Source organism: Cornus florida, unplaced genomic scaffold (genome assembly GCF_030987335.1).
Source record: "Cornus florida cultivar Cherokee Brave unplaced genomic scaffold, ASM3098733v1 CherokeeBrave_3.0.0_Hap2_Chr06, whole genome shotgun sequence".
Taxonomy (NCBI): Eukaryota; Viridiplantae; Streptophyta; class Magnoliopsida; order Cornales; family Cornaceae; genus Cornus; species Cornus florida.
The window spans coordinates 99,857,058-99,875,573 of NW_026775576.1; the positions used below are offsets into that span (position 1 = coordinate 99,857,058).

The 18,516-nt window shown below is 34.2% G+C and overlaps 1 protein-coding gene across 1 annotated transcript; it reads right to left on the minus strand.

Moving 5' to 3' along the window:
* Positions 1 to 4,309: 4,309 nt before the first annotated feature.
* Positions 4,310 to 7,163, minus strand: LOC132313310 (omega-3 fatty acid desaturase, chloroplastic-like). Its single transcript, XM_059812022.1, has 8 exons — positions 6,381 to 7,163; positions 6,155 to 6,244; positions 5,985 to 6,051; positions 5,794 to 5,886; positions 5,531 to 5,716; positions 5,331 to 5,411; positions 4,932 to 5,069; positions 4,310 to 4,819 (listed from the first exon to the last, which is right to left on the minus strand). Exons 1-8 carry the CDS (start codon positions 6,905 to 6,907, stop codon positions 4,634 to 4,636), a joined length of 1,368 nt encoding a protein of 455 aa, XP_059668005.1. The 5' UTR covers positions 6,908 to 7,163; the 3' UTR covers positions 4,310 to 4,633.
* Between the last annotated feature and the right edge of the window lie 11,353 nt (positions 7,164 to 18,516).

Genomic DNA, 18,516 nt, shown 5'->3' on the forward strand with positions numbered 1-18,516 from the left:
AAATCCAAATAACTAACACCCTTCCCCACTACTTACTTCACTTCACTAGCAGATGGCCCATCTTGTTTGCAATTACAGGGGCAAAATTCACAGTGACTTCTTTGATGAAAAGCGTGGAGCTCCATAAATATTGTACAACTTAGTTTAACTTTGTAATAAGTTTAAATTTTATGTAATAAGTTAATATATTTTACGCTTATTATGTCGTCTTAATTCGTGAATGTAGTAGTAATTTTTTGGGAGAACTACATAAAATTTGTGTGTTCTTCTAGAAGGTAATTATTAACTCTGTGCATTTAATGTTGTTTTCTCATGTAATGAAATTACTGCAATTCGTTAATGTAGCCGCATAAAATCTCTATGTTCTTATTTGCGTGTTTGATGTAATAATTTTCGCAAGGGCCTTTTGGTTATGTTCTATATATTTACTATTACTTCAACAAAAAAAACAGAACATCACTTTCCACATACATTGCTTCTTTATAGGCATCATTGTACCTCGAACATCTCTCCTCCACTGGAAAGGGACATCCACACTCCAAGAAGAACAAGTAGCCACGTTTCTGCAGATTGGATGTATTAAAAGTCTTTCTGAAGCTACATTTCCCATCACACCTAATTTATTGTGGTTAGATCTCCATTTAAAATGTTTTTAAGTTTTTCCCTTTTACTGCAACTTGCAATTTCCATAGTCATTTTCAATACCACTGTTGATCATTGCCTTGAAGAATCTTCCTAGACACGCGTATTTTACTTGGTAAAGCGTCTAACTTTCAAAATGGGTGTACCCATGTTCGATTATCCCTCTCATAATTTAACATAAAAAAAAAATTAGTAATAATTATTAAAAAAAAAAATAAAAAAAACTTAGATTCTAAAACGTCCTCATCTTATATTAAGAGATTTTCAATACCTTGTAATGCTACTAAATGAATATCAGTGTGTAGAATTTCGGTAGCAATCAAAAACCTTTTCCACGCTCAAGATGAGTTACAGCCTTTCTTAGAGCATCTGCACAGTCTCTTTGGATTTTAGCTCTCTAAAAATGTTACTTCAGCTCTTTCAAGAGTCACGTCAGCAGCTTTCACTCTTCAGAAACAAGCACTCCAGATTTTCGCTCTCCACAAAAAAAAAAAAAAAAAAAAAAAAAAAAACCTTTTTGTCCTACCAATTATATTTCTAACCGCTATATTCCTAACGGCTATATTTCGTATACTATAATTTTATTATGTAATGGTTTTTTAATATTTAAAATGATGAAATTGTTTCTTAACAGCAATATTTTTCAATCAAATAATATTTTTGCAAATTATTAAAAAAAAACTAGGACTGATATTATAACTTTAAACCATACATTATCCATTATGGATTAAAATAAAAATAAAAATTAAACATAACAATTAAAAATAACTTAAACAATACAATATTCTAAATTGGAATAAAAAATAAAAAAAGACTAAGGATTACAAAATCCTATGGAAACTTTGAGGTGGACCGTGAATGGAAAGATTCCAAGATCTCATTTTGTCGTGTAATAATCCAAGCTTTCCCTGCTTCTGTTAGTGCCGAATTTGGATCTGTTAACATGATCTCCTTCTCTTCAGCTCTTTGTTTCTCTTGAATCTCTAGCTGTCACGTTTTCTATTTCTCCGCTTTTCTTACCTCTCGTGCCACTTGGGCATCCTTCATTTTATCCTAACGACTCTTGTAACGGCATTTGAGATCATTAAAATTGGTAACAAATGAATTTTGCAATTCAAATGTTGAATTAATTTTTGCTCAGCGCACACTGCTTCGCCATTTTCTTCCACACCGGGTGAATCATTTTCCCCCATGTATGGTAGTTCTTCAGTTGAAGCTCCATTTGTCGTAGCTGCATGACTTGATGGAGTAGATGATAATGAGTGCCCAACTGACTCATTAATGTCAAAGTCAAACTCACTCATCTTCTTCGGCTGTTTTTTCTTTTTCTACTTGTTTGACACAATGTAAATGCCATTTATTGTTAGACTTCAAGATCTGCTAGCAACTTTCTAACTTAAATTCACCACCTGTTTATTTACGAAACTATCTTTAGCTGCTATCATCTACACAAAAAAATTAACAAAAAATTAAAAGCCGATTATTTAAAATATTTACGAGTTATATTTAAACAATAAATAACCCACCATATCATCAGTGCTAAAGCAGCTGGGACGATTCATTTCGATGTTAGTCATGCATTGGGAAATTTTGTTGAATTTTTGTTGGATGGTGGACTAATGATTCATCAAAGCTCCTGAATTTCGGTCAATTGAAAAAACACCAGTATGTTGTACATAACGTTCTAAGATTCGCTCCATAACTTCTTCTTACTTTGGTCTGTTCTCGTAATCGCATCAGAGGTAATAGACATCCACGCCCAACATAAACATTTTCAGCCTTGGTCCAATTTGTATTTCGGATAATTGGTTGTTTTGCCAAAGGTTGTAAGTTACTTGATTGTGGAACACTAGTACCACAATATTGATGAAAAGGTTGGGATGGTTGATGAGAAGAAAATCGAGATTCTGCCCCATAATAATTAGAACGTAGTTTTGACTGTGAAGAAAATGGATATTGTTTTCGGTAAATGGCAAAAACTCATCGTTTGATGAATTGAATTGAGTGTTATAATAAAATGGATGTTAAGAATCTATGGAATCGAAATGAGTTTGAAAATAATAGTTAAGATTGAGAAAATAGAAGAAGAAATAATTTAAATGGTAGATAATAGAGATGGGTTAGATGTGATGAATGATAGTAGGAGTTAGGGTATTTATAGAAGATAAATGATTTTTTAATTTCAAATTTAAAAATAAAATAAAATAAAAAATTGAAAAAAGTTTTAAAAAATTGAATTTTTAAACCTTTTTTTTTTTAATTATAACTGTTAAACAATGCCTTAAAGGCCAAATGCACTATTTGTGTTAGAAATTTAAAATTTAAAGCAAAAAAAATTTTTAAAAATCAATTTTTAAGGGAAAAAAATGGTTTTTTAATTTATTTTTGGCCGGAATCAATTTTTTTTTTTTTTGGACAAACAGTGCCTAAACAATATATTTTTTATTTTTTAAAAAAAAAAATTTAGCTCAAAATAACCTATTTATGGGTGTTTTTTTTTCCAAAAACCCAGCTGCCAAATAAGTGCCTCTGAAATTTGAAAACAAAAATAACTTTGCCCAAAACAACATCCTTCTGGCAAAGGAAGAGACAAAAATAAAAAATAAAATACCCCGATCGGGCTTGGGCCCATGGTATTCCGTGAGCTAGATTGTGAGTCCATGTGAGCCCGTCCAATTTTTACTAGCCCGCTGCGGGCTAGTTTGGGCTCATCCTCGCGAAAAGGACCGTTTGGACAGGCCACTGCAGATGGCCTTAGCCTCCATAAACATCTTCCTTTGTACAGCTTAAACAGGAGGCCCTTTTGCTACATATGAAGTGTCCAACCCAGCTAGCTAACAGATATAATAAGACATATAGTTGCTTTAGTTTTACCAATTTCGAACAACTATGAAAACAGAAGTTCTCCGGAATAAAACATATATATATATATATATATTAATTGAGTTTACAGAAAATTACAACCAAACCAGTTTTTATATAGTTTTCTGATTTTAGTTCTTTGAAAACAGAGTTTATACGTTTCTCAGATGCTCTCTAGTATTCCTTCGAAGACCCCCAACATTGAGCAGAAATAGATTCGGGGATAACGGATCTCCCTGCCTTGGTTCTTTTGAGGGATGCATCAACTAAGATAGTGTCCCATTAATCACAATTGAATAACCCACAGTGGGGACACAATTCATAGTAAAATGGCATGACAAAAAAATAATAATAATAATAAAATAAAAAATAACATGGTATTTGAGGTTATGAAAATTCAATGAAAAAGATTAGTTATGAAGGATACTAGCACCAATAGTATTTCGGATGCCAGACAGTTACGATTTGATGGTTGATGCTGGTAACCCATTATCAACAACGTGAAATTTGAAAATTCTATGAAAAGGATTAGTTATGATACTGTCACCAATATTATTTTGGTCCCCAAAAGGACAACCGAGTTGGCCAAAGGACCACCATTCAAAACATAAGATCTTGGATGCAACCCAAAGAAAAATTATTGCTTTGAAAGTCTATTGGCCTTTTAGCTTTCCATTAATAAAGAAAAAATGCCAAAAAAAAAAACCAACAAATCTACGTATCTCCAATATCTTTGATAGATTCCCTTTATCTTTCACATTGTCCACACAACTCAAACTGAAAAGAGAAGCACCTATTCAATTGATTTCCCTCAATTTCTTTCTATTGTAAATATTAATCTCAATAGTACATGATACATATCATGAAGAGATGAATCACCTCCTCATGAAACATAAATATACATCTTTCCTTCACTACTAAAGCACTAATGTTGAAAATACCTGCTTCATATGTCTTCTACCGGCGTTTTAAAATAAGCAGCATTATCATTTTGTCGGCCATCTCTTTCTCCTTCACTATCAGAAATTTGAAGTAGCCAAAGAGGATGCTGCGACCGCTGTTGTAGTCATTGTGCAAGCCTATCCAATTCAAGTAGCTTGAAGACCTTCCCTTGTACAGATTGACTGCTTCATTCTGATTTAGAAGAGCCACTGAGTTTCGGGTCAGTTTGGTAGTACACAACATCCCCTGTGTCACTGACATAGTGGTCTTTTTTCAAGCTTCTTATCAGTTCTCCAATCAGGTGGAATGGTAGAGGAGCTGATTTCTTGGGTTCCCGGTAGTAGTTTCCGAGCACTGGCCTTGCTGCCTCTGTCTACATGGTCAAGTTTTAAAAAGAGAAGAATTCATTAAACTGCATATTTTATGAGTCATGGCAGAATGTCTAAAAATTGCATCTGATCAAATTAAAGGGAAATGATACTCACTGCTTCAATTAAGTGATAATGAGGGATTTGAGGAAAGAGATGGTGTATCACATGAGTTCCAATGTCGTGGTGAATGTTATTAATCCATCCATAGTCGCGATCAATAGTAGTCAATCCTCCCCTTAGATAACTCCATTCCTAAACAAGAATACTTGAGTTGTCTTAGTAAAATTGGCATGCCACAACTCACAAGCTTCAATCATAACAACAAATATCTTCATGGATTCCTCTACTTCCGTTAAAATATAAAAGATAAAACTGCAGATCAATACAAAACTTCCACCACCACATTTCAGTAGATGTCTCTGCCGTACCTCTTCCTATTTGATAACTTCTCATCAAATAGAAAAGGATGATTGAACAGTAGGAAAAAATGTGCATGATGCAACATATTAATACCTTTCCGCGATACCAAGGAAGTTTGTCTTCATGGCCATGGTGATGCAGGTAAGTAACGAAATCCAGCCACATTACAAAACCCTAATATAGAAATGAAGTCAAATGAGAACATTTTTCAATTTGGAAAAACAAACCAAACTAAATTCTACTTTATTGGTATATGGAAATGTATCAATAAGTAAGAATGAAATGGAACTTACCCAATATGGAACACCATAGAGTTTAAGCACTTGAACAGGACCAATTACAAAACATAGTCCCACAAGCAAAGCAGCCATTGCTGTCCAACATACAGTGGAAGTGATCACATCTTTCCTCTCAGTAGGGACGAACAAATTGCTGTTTGGGTCAAAGTGAGAACCAGTTTTTCCAGGACTTCTACCCCACTGTAACACAAGAACTATCAGCAACTAGTCTCATAACTCCATGAATAAATTTTATCAAAAACAGCCAACAACTTTACCAGGTAGAAGGGGTAAGCAAGCATTGGGAAAGGCACCGCAAACCGCAAATTTCTCGTAATGCCATCTAATTTTTGGTAAATTCTTTCAGACAACTACAAAAATAAAAAATAAAAAAAATAAATAAATAAAGTACGAGCATGAATAAATAATGAAAAACGAAGAACTAACAAAATGACCGAAAACAACTAACCGGATGCCACGATTCATCATTCTCAACATGACCATGATTTTGATGATGAGTCCTATGGCTAATTCTCCTGTAACATTAATCAAAGTTCAGTGTAACTGAACAAAAAAAACTTCTGAAGCTTGAGAACATGAATGCACAAACACATGAGAAAAATTGAATTAGTAGCATACCATCCATGGTAGGGCACAAGAATTGAAGAATGTAGAAGATGCCCAACCACACTGTTTAGCTTGGGATTGTTTGAGAAGCTTCCATGCCCACTGCAATCAAAATCAAACATTACCTAATTAAGCACCAAAAAAATTATACACACAGACATTTATACATACATGTTCTATGTGTCTATATATAGTAACTATAAGCAATATTAGATCTAGCATAGAAGATTGTGATTACCAGTCATGACCAAGAACAAAGAGAGCCCAGAACATGGTGCCTTGGGCAGCCCAATAAAGAGGCCAAACAAGCCAATTGTTGAGATAAGCTGCAGCCGCTGCTAAACCAAAGACAACCACAACATCCCTCACAACGTAGCTCATAGACTTCCATGGGTCCTTCACCCAACAATGCTTCGGAATAGAGGCCCGAATATCGGCCAATTTGAACGGCGGTGGCATTCCGGGGTCGAATTCGGCTTCATCTTCAACCCCATTGACACCATTGATTCTCTCTCCTCTCTCATCCCCATCTACAGATGCAACCTTCAATGGAGCACTCACTTTTAGCACCCATCTTCTCTCTCTAGAACACCCACTTGGAAGACAGACTGAAGGGAACTTTAGATCTGTTACTTTCTTGTTTGAATGGAAAAATCTGGTCTTTGGTGGGTTAGTGGTGGTGTTAGAGATGAGTCCAGTTCTGGGTCGTGGAAAATTTTGAGGGAGGGGTCTAATACCACATTCTGATAAGACCCAACTCGCCATTGGAGACCAGAACGATGTATAATAAGGGTTTTGTGTTCTGGTTCTCCCTTTAAAACTAGAGATATTAAACAGAGCAAAATCAGAAAGAAAAATAGAAGTAAATTAAGAGAGATAACCAAAATATCTTAGAAAAAATAATTGAAATATAAATAAAATAGTGAAATAATTAAGGAGAAAAATAAGAGAACACAAGGTGTTCACTCCTCTGCGAACAAGGACCTCACGATTTAGTCTCTCTCTTGCAGTCCCGTGGATACTGTCTGTCTCTCTCTCCTCTGTTGTGTAAGTTTGTGACAACACACATTCGTATTTATATATAGACTTTTGAAATCGCATATCAGAGGCTTTCGCCTCGCGAGGGTTTTACTATTTATTTTTGTACCGCGTGAGTTAGTTAAAGGTAAAGTGATTTTTAATTTTTTTAATTGGGCGGCGATTTGTTTGGTTCGTGGGAAAATTCCTCAACTTAGTTGTTTGACCTTTCCAGGAAAGTTAATTGGTGGGTTATGCATGAGCTTAATTTTGATTGGTGGATGTGATTCAATCATTCAACGGTGATGAAATTGTGTATGAATCACATGCTTTTCAAGGTCGGTATTGGCACACCTATGTGAGAATTGAGGACCATTAGTCATGTGCCGCACGTGAGTTTAATTTCGTGCCCTGTGGAAGTTGTAAAGGCAGCCCATGTTTATTTTTATATTTTTTTTAATTATATCCATGCATACCTTATGCAAAGATTGGTTTACCTTGACAAAAGCAACCAGAGGAACTTCGATGATGAACATTAATTATTGAATATTTAATTTTTGATTGCCTATGATTTACTTTATTAAATATTGTGTTTCGTACTTATATGGAACATTCTAAATTTATTTATTTATTTATTTGAAATTCATTTCTACTCTTTTGATTCGGGTACATAAACATACATGCACACAATTGATTGGTAGTCACATATCCTATTGGATAGTTTTAAATGGATTTGACTTTCTCTCTTTTTACAGATATTTCAAGTTATGTTTTTTCCATTATCTTTCTATCATTGGGAACTCTTTTAGACTATGTTTTTATTTTTATTCTTTTAAAGGGTTTTTGAACATGTATTGCATTGTTAGTATTTTTACTTTTTTTTATCCATTTTATCTTTTGTTAATACCACGAATTTTGTGTATACTTTATGTTAGTATTACACCATTTTTTTTTTTGTTTTTTTGGTGGATCAATAATATGGGCGACTTTGAGGACTCTTCAAGCAGAGTCTAAAACCATTCTAATCTCTAAGGTAATGAGAGAAAGATAGTGAAAAAAACAACTGTTAATAAAAAGTCACTGAAAAGGTGGAAAGCCAATACATTAGCGGTAAACACATAACTTGAAACGAAGTCAAATTCATTTAAAACTATCCAATAGAAACTGCAACTACATATCCACAGTTACAAATGCGACTGTATTTAACAGTCTTCAACATACAATTAACCTTGTCCAAATGAATTCATTCTTCTTCTTCTTTTCACTTTATATGGATTGACGAAAATCTTACTCTAGATGGATTCTTTATATATATATAATTAAAGTAAAATTATGATTTGACTTAAAATTGTAAAATTGAGTTCTAGTTATTTTGTGTGAGAGAGATCAAGATGGTTTTGTAAAAAAAAGAATGAGAGTTAAGGTATTGGAAGTTATTAACAGTTCAAATTTCTTGTGGTTAGGGCTAATATGGCTTCTGTTATTACACTTAAGAGAATCATGACACACTTTGAAAAAGTGTCTGGTTTGGCTGTAAATAAAGAGAAGTCTGAATTGTTCTTTACTAGAACTGTCAAGAGGAAGTTATTTATTTTGAGGAGCTTGGGGTGTAAGGAGGGTCAGCTACCTTTTACCTATCTTGGCTTACATATTTCAGATAGAATGCTTAGGAGGGGAGAGTTTTCTAAGCTTCTGAATAAAGTTAATGCTTCAACAACTAGATGGAATGGGTTGCATATTTCAATGGCTGGTAGAGTGGAACTATGCAGAGCAGTGGTTACTCCTTTAATTCTGTATTGGACATCAGTTTAAACTCTCCCAGCTGCTGTCATTAATCTTATTGAAAAGAGAATGAGGAATTTCATATGGGGGCATAATGATTCCACTAGGAAAATGCATGGTTTAAACTAGAAAAAGCTAGTTGCTCCTAAAGAAGAAGGAGGGATGGGATTGAGGAGAATACATGATATTGACCTTGCTTCTAAATATGTTTTAGCATGGGATTTCCTATTATCAAAAGATAGGATTTGGGTAGCCTGGTACAAGAATTATTATTTACAAAATTCTTCATTTTGGAAGGTGATTCCAAAGGATTCTTCTTTATCATTGTGGAGGAGTATTGTGGCAATGAGGGATATTCTGAAACTTCATTCCAGATATGTTATTGGCGATGGCAATGGAATAAAAAATTTTCTTGATCCTTGGTGTGATGGAAAATTTTTATTAGATTTATATTGTCATAGGGTGTTACATCAACTGAGTAGAGATAAGAACAGATGCATCGGTGAATTTATTTTTGAAGGTCAGTGGGATATGAATAAGTTTCCACTAATTATGCAGCAGAACATACTTCAGCAGATTATTCATGGTGGGGAGGATAAAATCTCTTGGCAAGGTTCACAGTTTACCTTTAAATCAGCATAGAATGTTTGTCGAATGAGAAGATAGGAGGTGAATTGGTGTGATCTCTGTTGGAATGGTGGTAGACACAGATGGTCTACCTTTGCTGTTCTGGTATTGCAGAATTCAGTACTCACAAATACTTAATTGCAGGGAAAAGGTTATTCCTTAGCTTCGAAATGTATATTCTGTTGCAAGGGTGTGGAGGATAGGGACCATATCTTCTGCTGTTGTGAGTTTGCTTGGAAGGTTTGGGGATCTTTGGCAGACCTTTGTCATTGGAGGTTAAAGTCATATACTTCAATCCTAGATATGGCTTTGGATTTTACAGTGCAATTTAAGATTAAATCTCAGAGAACAAAGCTTTATAGGATGTTGTTCACTGCCACATTGCATTATCTTTGGAAAGAAAGGAATGACAAAATGTATAAAGGAACTTTTGTTTCTCTAGTTGAAGTGGTTAAGAGTATTTTGTGGGAAGTAATGGACATCTTAGGGGTGTGCCTCCAAGATGTTATTTCAGCTCTTCATTAGTTTTTCATCTAGAGGTTTGCCTAAAGATGTTTTGTTTTATGTCTTGATATGCTTTGTTTAGGCTGTGTTCCATGTGGGTATGTCCTATGTGTCTCTTATATTTATTGTTTATATTTATAAAAAATTTCCTCCATTTAGGAGAAAAAAAAAAAAAGTTCAAATTTCAAAGATAATGATACATGGATTTGTATATATATATATAATTATAGTAAAATTATGAAATTGAGTTTAAGTTGAATTAAAATTGTAAAATTGAGTTTTTAGTTATTTTGTGTGAGAGAGACAAAGATGGTTCTGTAAAGAAAGAAGAGAGTTAAGGTATTGATAGTTATTAACCATTCAAACTTCAAAAATAATGATACATGTATTTGTATATATACAATTGTATTATCAACATCTTATTTTAAGAGGTAGAGGATATATGACTTTTTGAATAATCTTTTTTTATTTAATTCCAAATTAAATGCATCATAGGTGCTTCCAAATGTATAAAGTTAATGATTTTATTATTTGAGACTAAATGCAAAACATAAAATATTTTAAATTTTGTTTAGTTTATAATTTTTTTAATTGTTTCATGAAAACTAAGTTCTAAAGTACTTAATATGATATGAAAACTAATAAGTTAAGAAAGATGTCATTATTATTTTTTATTTTTTATCTTCATTATGTGTCCAAATAGCATATTATTTTTGTCATGCAGCCTTGCTTGGTTGCTGAAGAAGATGCAAAAGGGGATGGTGAAAAGGCTGCATTACCTGATACTGGTCAGCCTTGGAGGGGTTTTAGGAGAGAAAATTGGATTCATAAATAATACTCTTTTACATTATTTTTATATATTCAACAACAGAAAATTCAATTTTATTTTAACCCACAAATTATAAAAAAGATTATCATTTATTCCCAACAAATGTTATTATAGCAAAAAGAATGTTATGCATAATCTTTATACAGTACGAGATAGCCTATTTGAAAACTTGATACTGATGTCACTAGTCATATTATTACATAAAGTTTACTTAGCAATGAAATCTCATAACATAGTTACATTTTAATGATTGATATTATGGGGGATTATTAGTTTTAATGGTTTAAAAAGAAAAAATAAAATAAAAGTGAACCCTATCGTGAAATCAATGGAACTAAATTAGGGGCGGATCTATTAAGGGACCAACCCAAAATATTTGAAAATTATATTTACTCCACCATAAAATTTATGACATTATATATAATAGGTATTGAATTTTAACAATTTTAACAATTGGCCCCTCCAAAATAAAAAATTGAAATTTTAAAGGATGAGGCTCCCCCAATGCCAAAACCTCTTCAAATCTTCTTAACAATTTCACATCACATGTTTAATAGTCACACATTGTCATTTTTCCAACTATCACCACTACTTTTATTTCTTCTCCTCAACCATTTTAGTTATATTTTTTTTATTTATGCATAATCTTACAATTTCTTTGTTTTTATTTCAATCCTAATTCATTATACTTTCCTCTGTTTTTTCACTTTTCTTGAATCCTTCTTGAAGATTAAAACTTTTAAGTATTTTAGATTTGTGAGAGCTTTTGTATTTTCATTATTAATTCTTTAATTTTAATTATAGTGTTACTCTATGCAATTTTTATTTATTTTTAGACAATTATATATCACCAACTATACATTTTAATTGTTAAATACTCCGTAACACTTTAAACAAATGGAGAATGAATTTATATCAGATTACTTAATTGTCAGCATTGAAAAAAATTTGCGACACAATTTTGGTAGTAAACATATCATCAAAATTTCATTTTAGTACATACCAATGTCATGATTGACTAGAAATATGAGAAAAATAAAAAATAAAAAATTTGGTGTCCATTTTTTTGTTTATATCCATGATGAAATTAGCAAGATGTAAAGTTGGTGTGTACCTCATAGATTCTGTAAAAAATAAATCGATTTGGTTCTATGATTCTAGGCTAAAATAAAATATATATTATACTGTTTATACATAATATAAGATTATATTATTCTTTAATAGTAAATACTATTTTATTATATATATTATATAACATTCTATTATTCTCTTTCTCTCTCTTTCTGTATATATATATAATGGCTCATTGTAATTTGGTTAAGTAAGACTCCAAACTAAAATCGAACTGTTTATAAATTGTTTCATGTTTTTTAATTATAAATGAATAATATTGTAAAAAATGGACCAATCTAGTTTGGTCTGACCATTTTTTGTGCACCCATAAGTGCAAATAGGTGAAAAAATGATTAGAGTCACACGTAAGAGTTACATTTGTAGTCACAGGCAAGAGTTCCTTTATACAAATGCAAGGGCGAATCAGGAATTGTTAATAGGGGCTAATATTAAACAAGGAAAAATTAGAGATCGAAAGAATAAAGAGTTGGAAAATTTTAAAGAAAACAGGATTAGACTTTAGAGGGAGAAAAGGAGTGAGCTCTCTGATTTGTACAAGATTAGGAATTTAGGAGTTCTCTGTCTTCGGCTTGATAATTGTTTATAGGGGTGCACAAAAGAACCGTAGAACCGGAACCGGAATTGAAACCGTAGGAACTGGAACCGAATTTTCGATTCTCGCAGTTCTGGTTCCGGTTTCAGTTCCTAAAACGAGGAACTGTTTAGATTCGGTTCGGTTCCGATTCCGATCTCACGGTTCGGTTCCAGAACCGAACCGAACCGTAATATATATATATATATATATATATATATATATATATATATATATATATATGTTGGATGTGGGATGTAGGCTATGGGCTGTGGGCGACTAGGCCATGTCTAGCCTATAACTTTCAAAGTGACCACATCCACATATTCAATTCGACATTTCAGAATTCAGATTGGATAAAAGTCATAAAAATCAAAAGTCACAAAACTCTCAAAACCTAAACCTAAGGTTCAGTGAACTAACCTCTCAAAACACACTCGGCGGCTCTACCTCTCCTCTCCTCTCACTAGTCTCTATCTTCTCAGATCACCGGTCGGATCGGTCAGATCGGTATATGTCTCAGCCTCTCCTCTCAGCCTTTGATTTAATTAAGTCAATTTTAGGAGGGTTTTATGTCAATTTTTGGCGAGGGAAGACTCGATCCGGTAAAATGAGATGTGGAACATGGAGACTGGAGAGAGTGTTCGAGAGAATTGGTGAGAACGTCGGCGTTTGTGACTGATGATCGGCGACTGGAGCCGATCGGAGATAGAGGAGGTTCGGTTCTAGTTCGGTTCCATGGAACTGTTGACCAAATTGAGACCGGAAGGAAAGGCTAAGACTGAGACTGAGAGGAGAGGAGAGGTGAAGATCTGAGTAGAAGTGATTGAATAAGAGGCTGAGAGGAGAGGCTAAGATAGAGACCGATATGAGTAGAAGTGATTGAATCAGAAAAAGCCATTTTTTAGGAACCGTTCAGACTGGTTCCGGTTCTGGTTTTGGCAAGAACCGTATCAAACCGAACCGTGTGCACCCCTAATTGTTTAAGGCTTATTTGGCTTGGGCCTTTGTTTTAAAATTGTGACTTAGATATTGGGCTTGTTTGGATGGGTTAAAATTTGAGGGGGGTAATACTACTACTAATTTTTTTCTTTTTCAAAACATTGGGCTAAATATACCTATACTAATATATATATATATATATATATTTGTTTTTTTTTAGGGGGGCTCAAGCCCACCCAAGTCCCCCCTGAGTCCGCCACTATACAAATGATCCCGACCTGGTAAAGCTTTCTTATATCAAAAGTCTTTTATTGATAAAGCATTCCTAAAAAAGATTTTGTTGAAAAAGATGTTTGGTGAACCTTTCTTAAATTTACTTTAACTTTTAGATTTTTTTTTTTTTTTTTTGACAATAAGATCCTTTATCCTTAACAATTATGGCAAGTCTCATGACGACAGTGATGAGAAGACAATGGCGATGTTGGTGGTGGTGGTGGCAGAAGGCAATTACGATGGCGGTGGAATGTGATGATGTCAATGGTGGTGGTAATGGTGAAAGGTCGCGGTTGAGGGTGACAGTGGTTGAAGGTGGTGATGTCGATGGTGGTGGTGGTAGTAAAAGGTTATGGTGGTGGTAGTAGCGGAAGGTGACAGTGGTGGTGATAGCGGAAGGTGACAGTGGTGGCAACGACGGTGATAGTTGGTGGCAGTGGTAGTGGAGGGTGATGGTGGTGGTGGTGGTGGTGGTGGAAGGTCGCGGTGGCAATTGTAATGGAAGGTCGCGGTAGCGGAAAGTGGTAGTGAGGGCGGTGGTGGAAGGTGGTAGTGGAGGGTAGTGGTGGCAGTAATGGTTGAATGTACGTAGCAGTGAGGGGAGGTTGTAATGACCCGGTCATTTTTCTTCCTTTTCTTTTTCTCAAATTTTTACGGATATTTTTTTTCCATTATCTTTTCCTTTTTGTGTTCGGTTTTTCATCACTTGATGTAATACCCCTAAGTTTCAAAAGGATAGTCTCGGTATTAATTAATTATTTTCTTTAATGCTTTAATTGTTTTCCTTTAATTAATTCTTTTCGTTAATGCTTTAATTGGTTTAATTGTAATTAGTTGTTTGGGTTGATCGGTTTATTGACTTTAATTATTTAATTGTTTTACTTGATTTAATTTTAATTGCTTAATTGTGTTATTTAATTATTTGTTAAATGTTTTATTTAGTTTTTGGTTAATTGGTAATTAAAGTAAGTTAAAGTTAATTGTTTTTCTAAATTCACATTACGATAGGGTTGATTCGTTACAGTAGGGTTGGTGGTAAGTAGCCGACGTGTTTTTTTCACTTAGATGGTGTTATGGGCCGATTAGGTTTCACGATTAGGGCTTCAATTAGCTTTAGGTTTTGTGTAACCTTATAAATAGATGTAATAAGGTTGTACCTAGGGTTTTAAAAACAAAACAAAAACCCAAGACACGTCTGTGGAAATAGAGAGGAGAAACAAAGGAAGTTTGCAGTAGGAATCGCCGGAGACGACGTGGAAATTTTTAACAAAAGTCTCAAAGGCAAGTTCTGTCTTAACTCTCTCCCTTAGGCTTCGTGTTCTTTGCATGCTTATATAGTTCCAGGATGAATTACATGTTTTAACAAAGAAATATATGATAACTGTTTCCATGATTTTAAACTGTTGGTCGTAAGTTTTATGGGATAAACTGTTTAAAACTTGAAACTTTCCTGCATTGTTTTTTGTTTAAATCCATGTCAGTAAATATAATAAGGACTTAAACTAGGGTTGGAACCTACTGGGATCTAGTTACAGTTCCTAGGAACCTAAACAGAGAAGGGCCGGAGGAGTAGACGATGCCGGAAAAGAGAACACGGAGAAGAGGAGGGAGAGAGCCGGCTCCTTTTTGGATTGGAGCAGGCTCCTTTGGACTTGGAGCCGGCTCCAAGTCACTTGGAGGCGGCTCCAAGTGTTTTTTGGAGCCTGCTCCATCTTTTGTTTTCCAGTTTTTACGTTTTGTTGTTTTTCTGTTGGTTTGCAGTGAGACAGATTCTTGTGTATGGAATTTCTAAGTTTTCTAATAGAAACTAAATACTATAATGGGAGGTTCAACAGTGGTCTGGAGTGGGTTTAAAGTTCCCAGGGATTAAATAATACAGATTTAAACACCTAGTTTAATCATCAAAACTGTATAGAATTTTTTGTGTACCTTGTAGACTTGTTTGGTTTTGGACAATGTAGTTCGCAATTGTTTTAGGAGTTTCTGTGAGGGGTTCACTGCAAATTTCATATTCAAAGAATAGAAATAGATGCTAGGAATCTATGTCATGTTAAGCTTAAGTGGTAGTTAAATTCCTAGAATGCAGTGCATTAATCTGTTGAGCAGAAATTTATACGTATGAGAATTTACTGATATTTCTGTTGCATGTCATGGAATTGAACGAGACAAAATCTATTTAGGCTCTGTTAATTAAGAATACTGGGAAGTAAATTTTGTATTTACAAACACAGCTTCTCGGGGTCAAGTATTAGTTCCTGTGATGTGTTCTACTAGATGGTTTCTATGTAACGGTATTATATAAGCACGTAAATATTATATTTATTATGTTTTCATGCTTATCATGGAATGGTTAAAATTGATATTTATTTTGTCAATGCTCCATTAACTGCTGGATTGATTTAAGCATATTTGATAATGTATTCTAAAATGCTTAATATGGGATGGTTGATATTGTTATTGTAAATACTTTGTCAACTATTGGATGGATGAGATTGTATGCACCTGTATGGGACGGTGTCATACTAGGTTTGAATTAGCTCAAATTGCTAAATCCTACCTATTTTGGGAATAAGGGCACGGGTTATTAAATACAATCCTCCTTATATATATAAGTCGGTACGGTTGAATACGCCGAATGACTTATTGGATTCCTTGTAAATGGTTAGGAACGGAGTTTAGATATATTCTTATGATACCGTGTCATAAGCTTGAGTCTCAGTGTCGACGGTTAGGGTGCGTATATGCAATTGGATGTGTAGCTGACTGTGAGGGTTGAGGTAAACCCTGTTTAGGTTTAGGTACTCATGCCCACTCAGGTGCATATTGTGTGATGCCTTCTATCCAGGTTTAGACCCTTTTCATTGTCTAGCGAGAGTCCAGTAGTGTGGATATATTTATGTATGGAGTATTAGTTATTGTTGAACTATTTAGTATGTACATGCGTATCGAGTCTCTGTTTGGATTGTAGTAGGATAGAACTTGTTCGTGGGTCTGACCCACTTCTATTTTTCAGGTGCACGTCAGTTCCAAGCTTGAGCTTGTTCGTGCTAAGTAGAGACGATCTTCCACTCTACCAACGATATAGGACTTCTTTCCAGATAATAGATTTGGATTTTATCTTGAGCTTTACTTTCATTTCAGTTTGGGATTTTATTAGGGGTCCACTGGAGATGGATTCCCAAGTTGTTTAAATTATGGAGTTTTGGATTATCAGATTTAAGTATTTAATTATTAAAGGATTTTATATTTTAGTTTCTTCTAACTTTTAAAACTTAATTCTTATTTCTTTTGTAATCTGTGTTCGTTATAACGTATTAATTGTTTGATATCCCTCGGGTTTGGGTCTGGGCCTGATCAACCCGTGTCTCGGATCTGAGGGGTATCACACTTGATGTCGTCTCGAGTGCTCTGGAATGATTTCCGAGACTCTTTTCCTTGGATTGACAACCTCCTTTGGGGATTGTGTCATTTCCATATTTTATTTTTCCGAACACTATTCACATTTTGTTTTTTTCTGGTTTATCCTTTTTCCTTGCGCAACTTCACTTTTTGTGCTCGGATTTGATTCCGATTTTGCATGCATTCATGATATTTGATTTCCATGATAGTGGTATTTTTACTTTTCTAGAAAAGCACGTTAATTGCTTACTTCTTTCATAAAGGGACATTAATGCATACTTTAGTGTAATTATCCTTAACTTGTGGGGTTTAAGTGTAATTAAATAAAGTAATTATTTTTCATCTTGGGGACTATTTTGCAATTAAACTTGGAAGATATTTTCAAAAATGACCTTTTTGTAATTTTTGAAAAAGTGTGACAAGTGTTACACTCTCATTGGTTCACTTGTTAACATTTGTGTGGAAACACTTTGATGCATTGGATGATGATATTTGGAGGGTGAGGATTCACCCACTTGTTGGTCTAGGATTGGTGCACTTGTTAGTTTGGATGGTTGACAGGTGTAGGTGTGGGATAAAGCCTAGGAAGGAGTCATGGATTGGTGACAAGTGTAGGGCCACAATTTAGTCTTGCAAATATCTTTGGGCCACTTTGGGATTATGGTTTTAAAGGAGGGTTTTTGTGTAATTGACCATAGATGTATGTGTTGACCATGGTGTAAGATCACATAGTGAGTGGAGGATTTCTTTTTCCTCCACTCACACTTCATTCATTGTTTTCATTTCCTTTCTCACCAAAAACCCTAGCCTCCATGGATGGAGCTTGAAGCCTTAAGCCTTGACCTTGATTTTTGAGGGTCTTCCACTCACCTTAGATCATTAACCTTGGGAGACAAAAGTTTCCTCTCATTTTCCTCTTCATAAAACTTGAAGGGTTTGCCATTTTGTGTTGATTTGCCTTGGATTCAAGAGGAACAATCCTCTTGTGAGGTAGGGGATGTTTTAGGGTTATATTTTGTTTCTTGCATGCTATTGATGCTTATATGAGTTGTATGTATGTTTTTTGCTAATTTGAGAAATTATGATTTATCATAGCTTGCATGTAACTCATTTTAAACTTGTTAAATGGCATTGCCATGAGTTGATCTTTGATATATATTGACTTGGGATGATTTAGATGAGTTTTCAAATCTAGAGATTTAATGGATTTAATTTGATTTAAATTCTAGTAAATTATATTTTACTTGTATTCCATTTTAGACTAGAGATATGGTATGACCATGATTTGGTACTTGT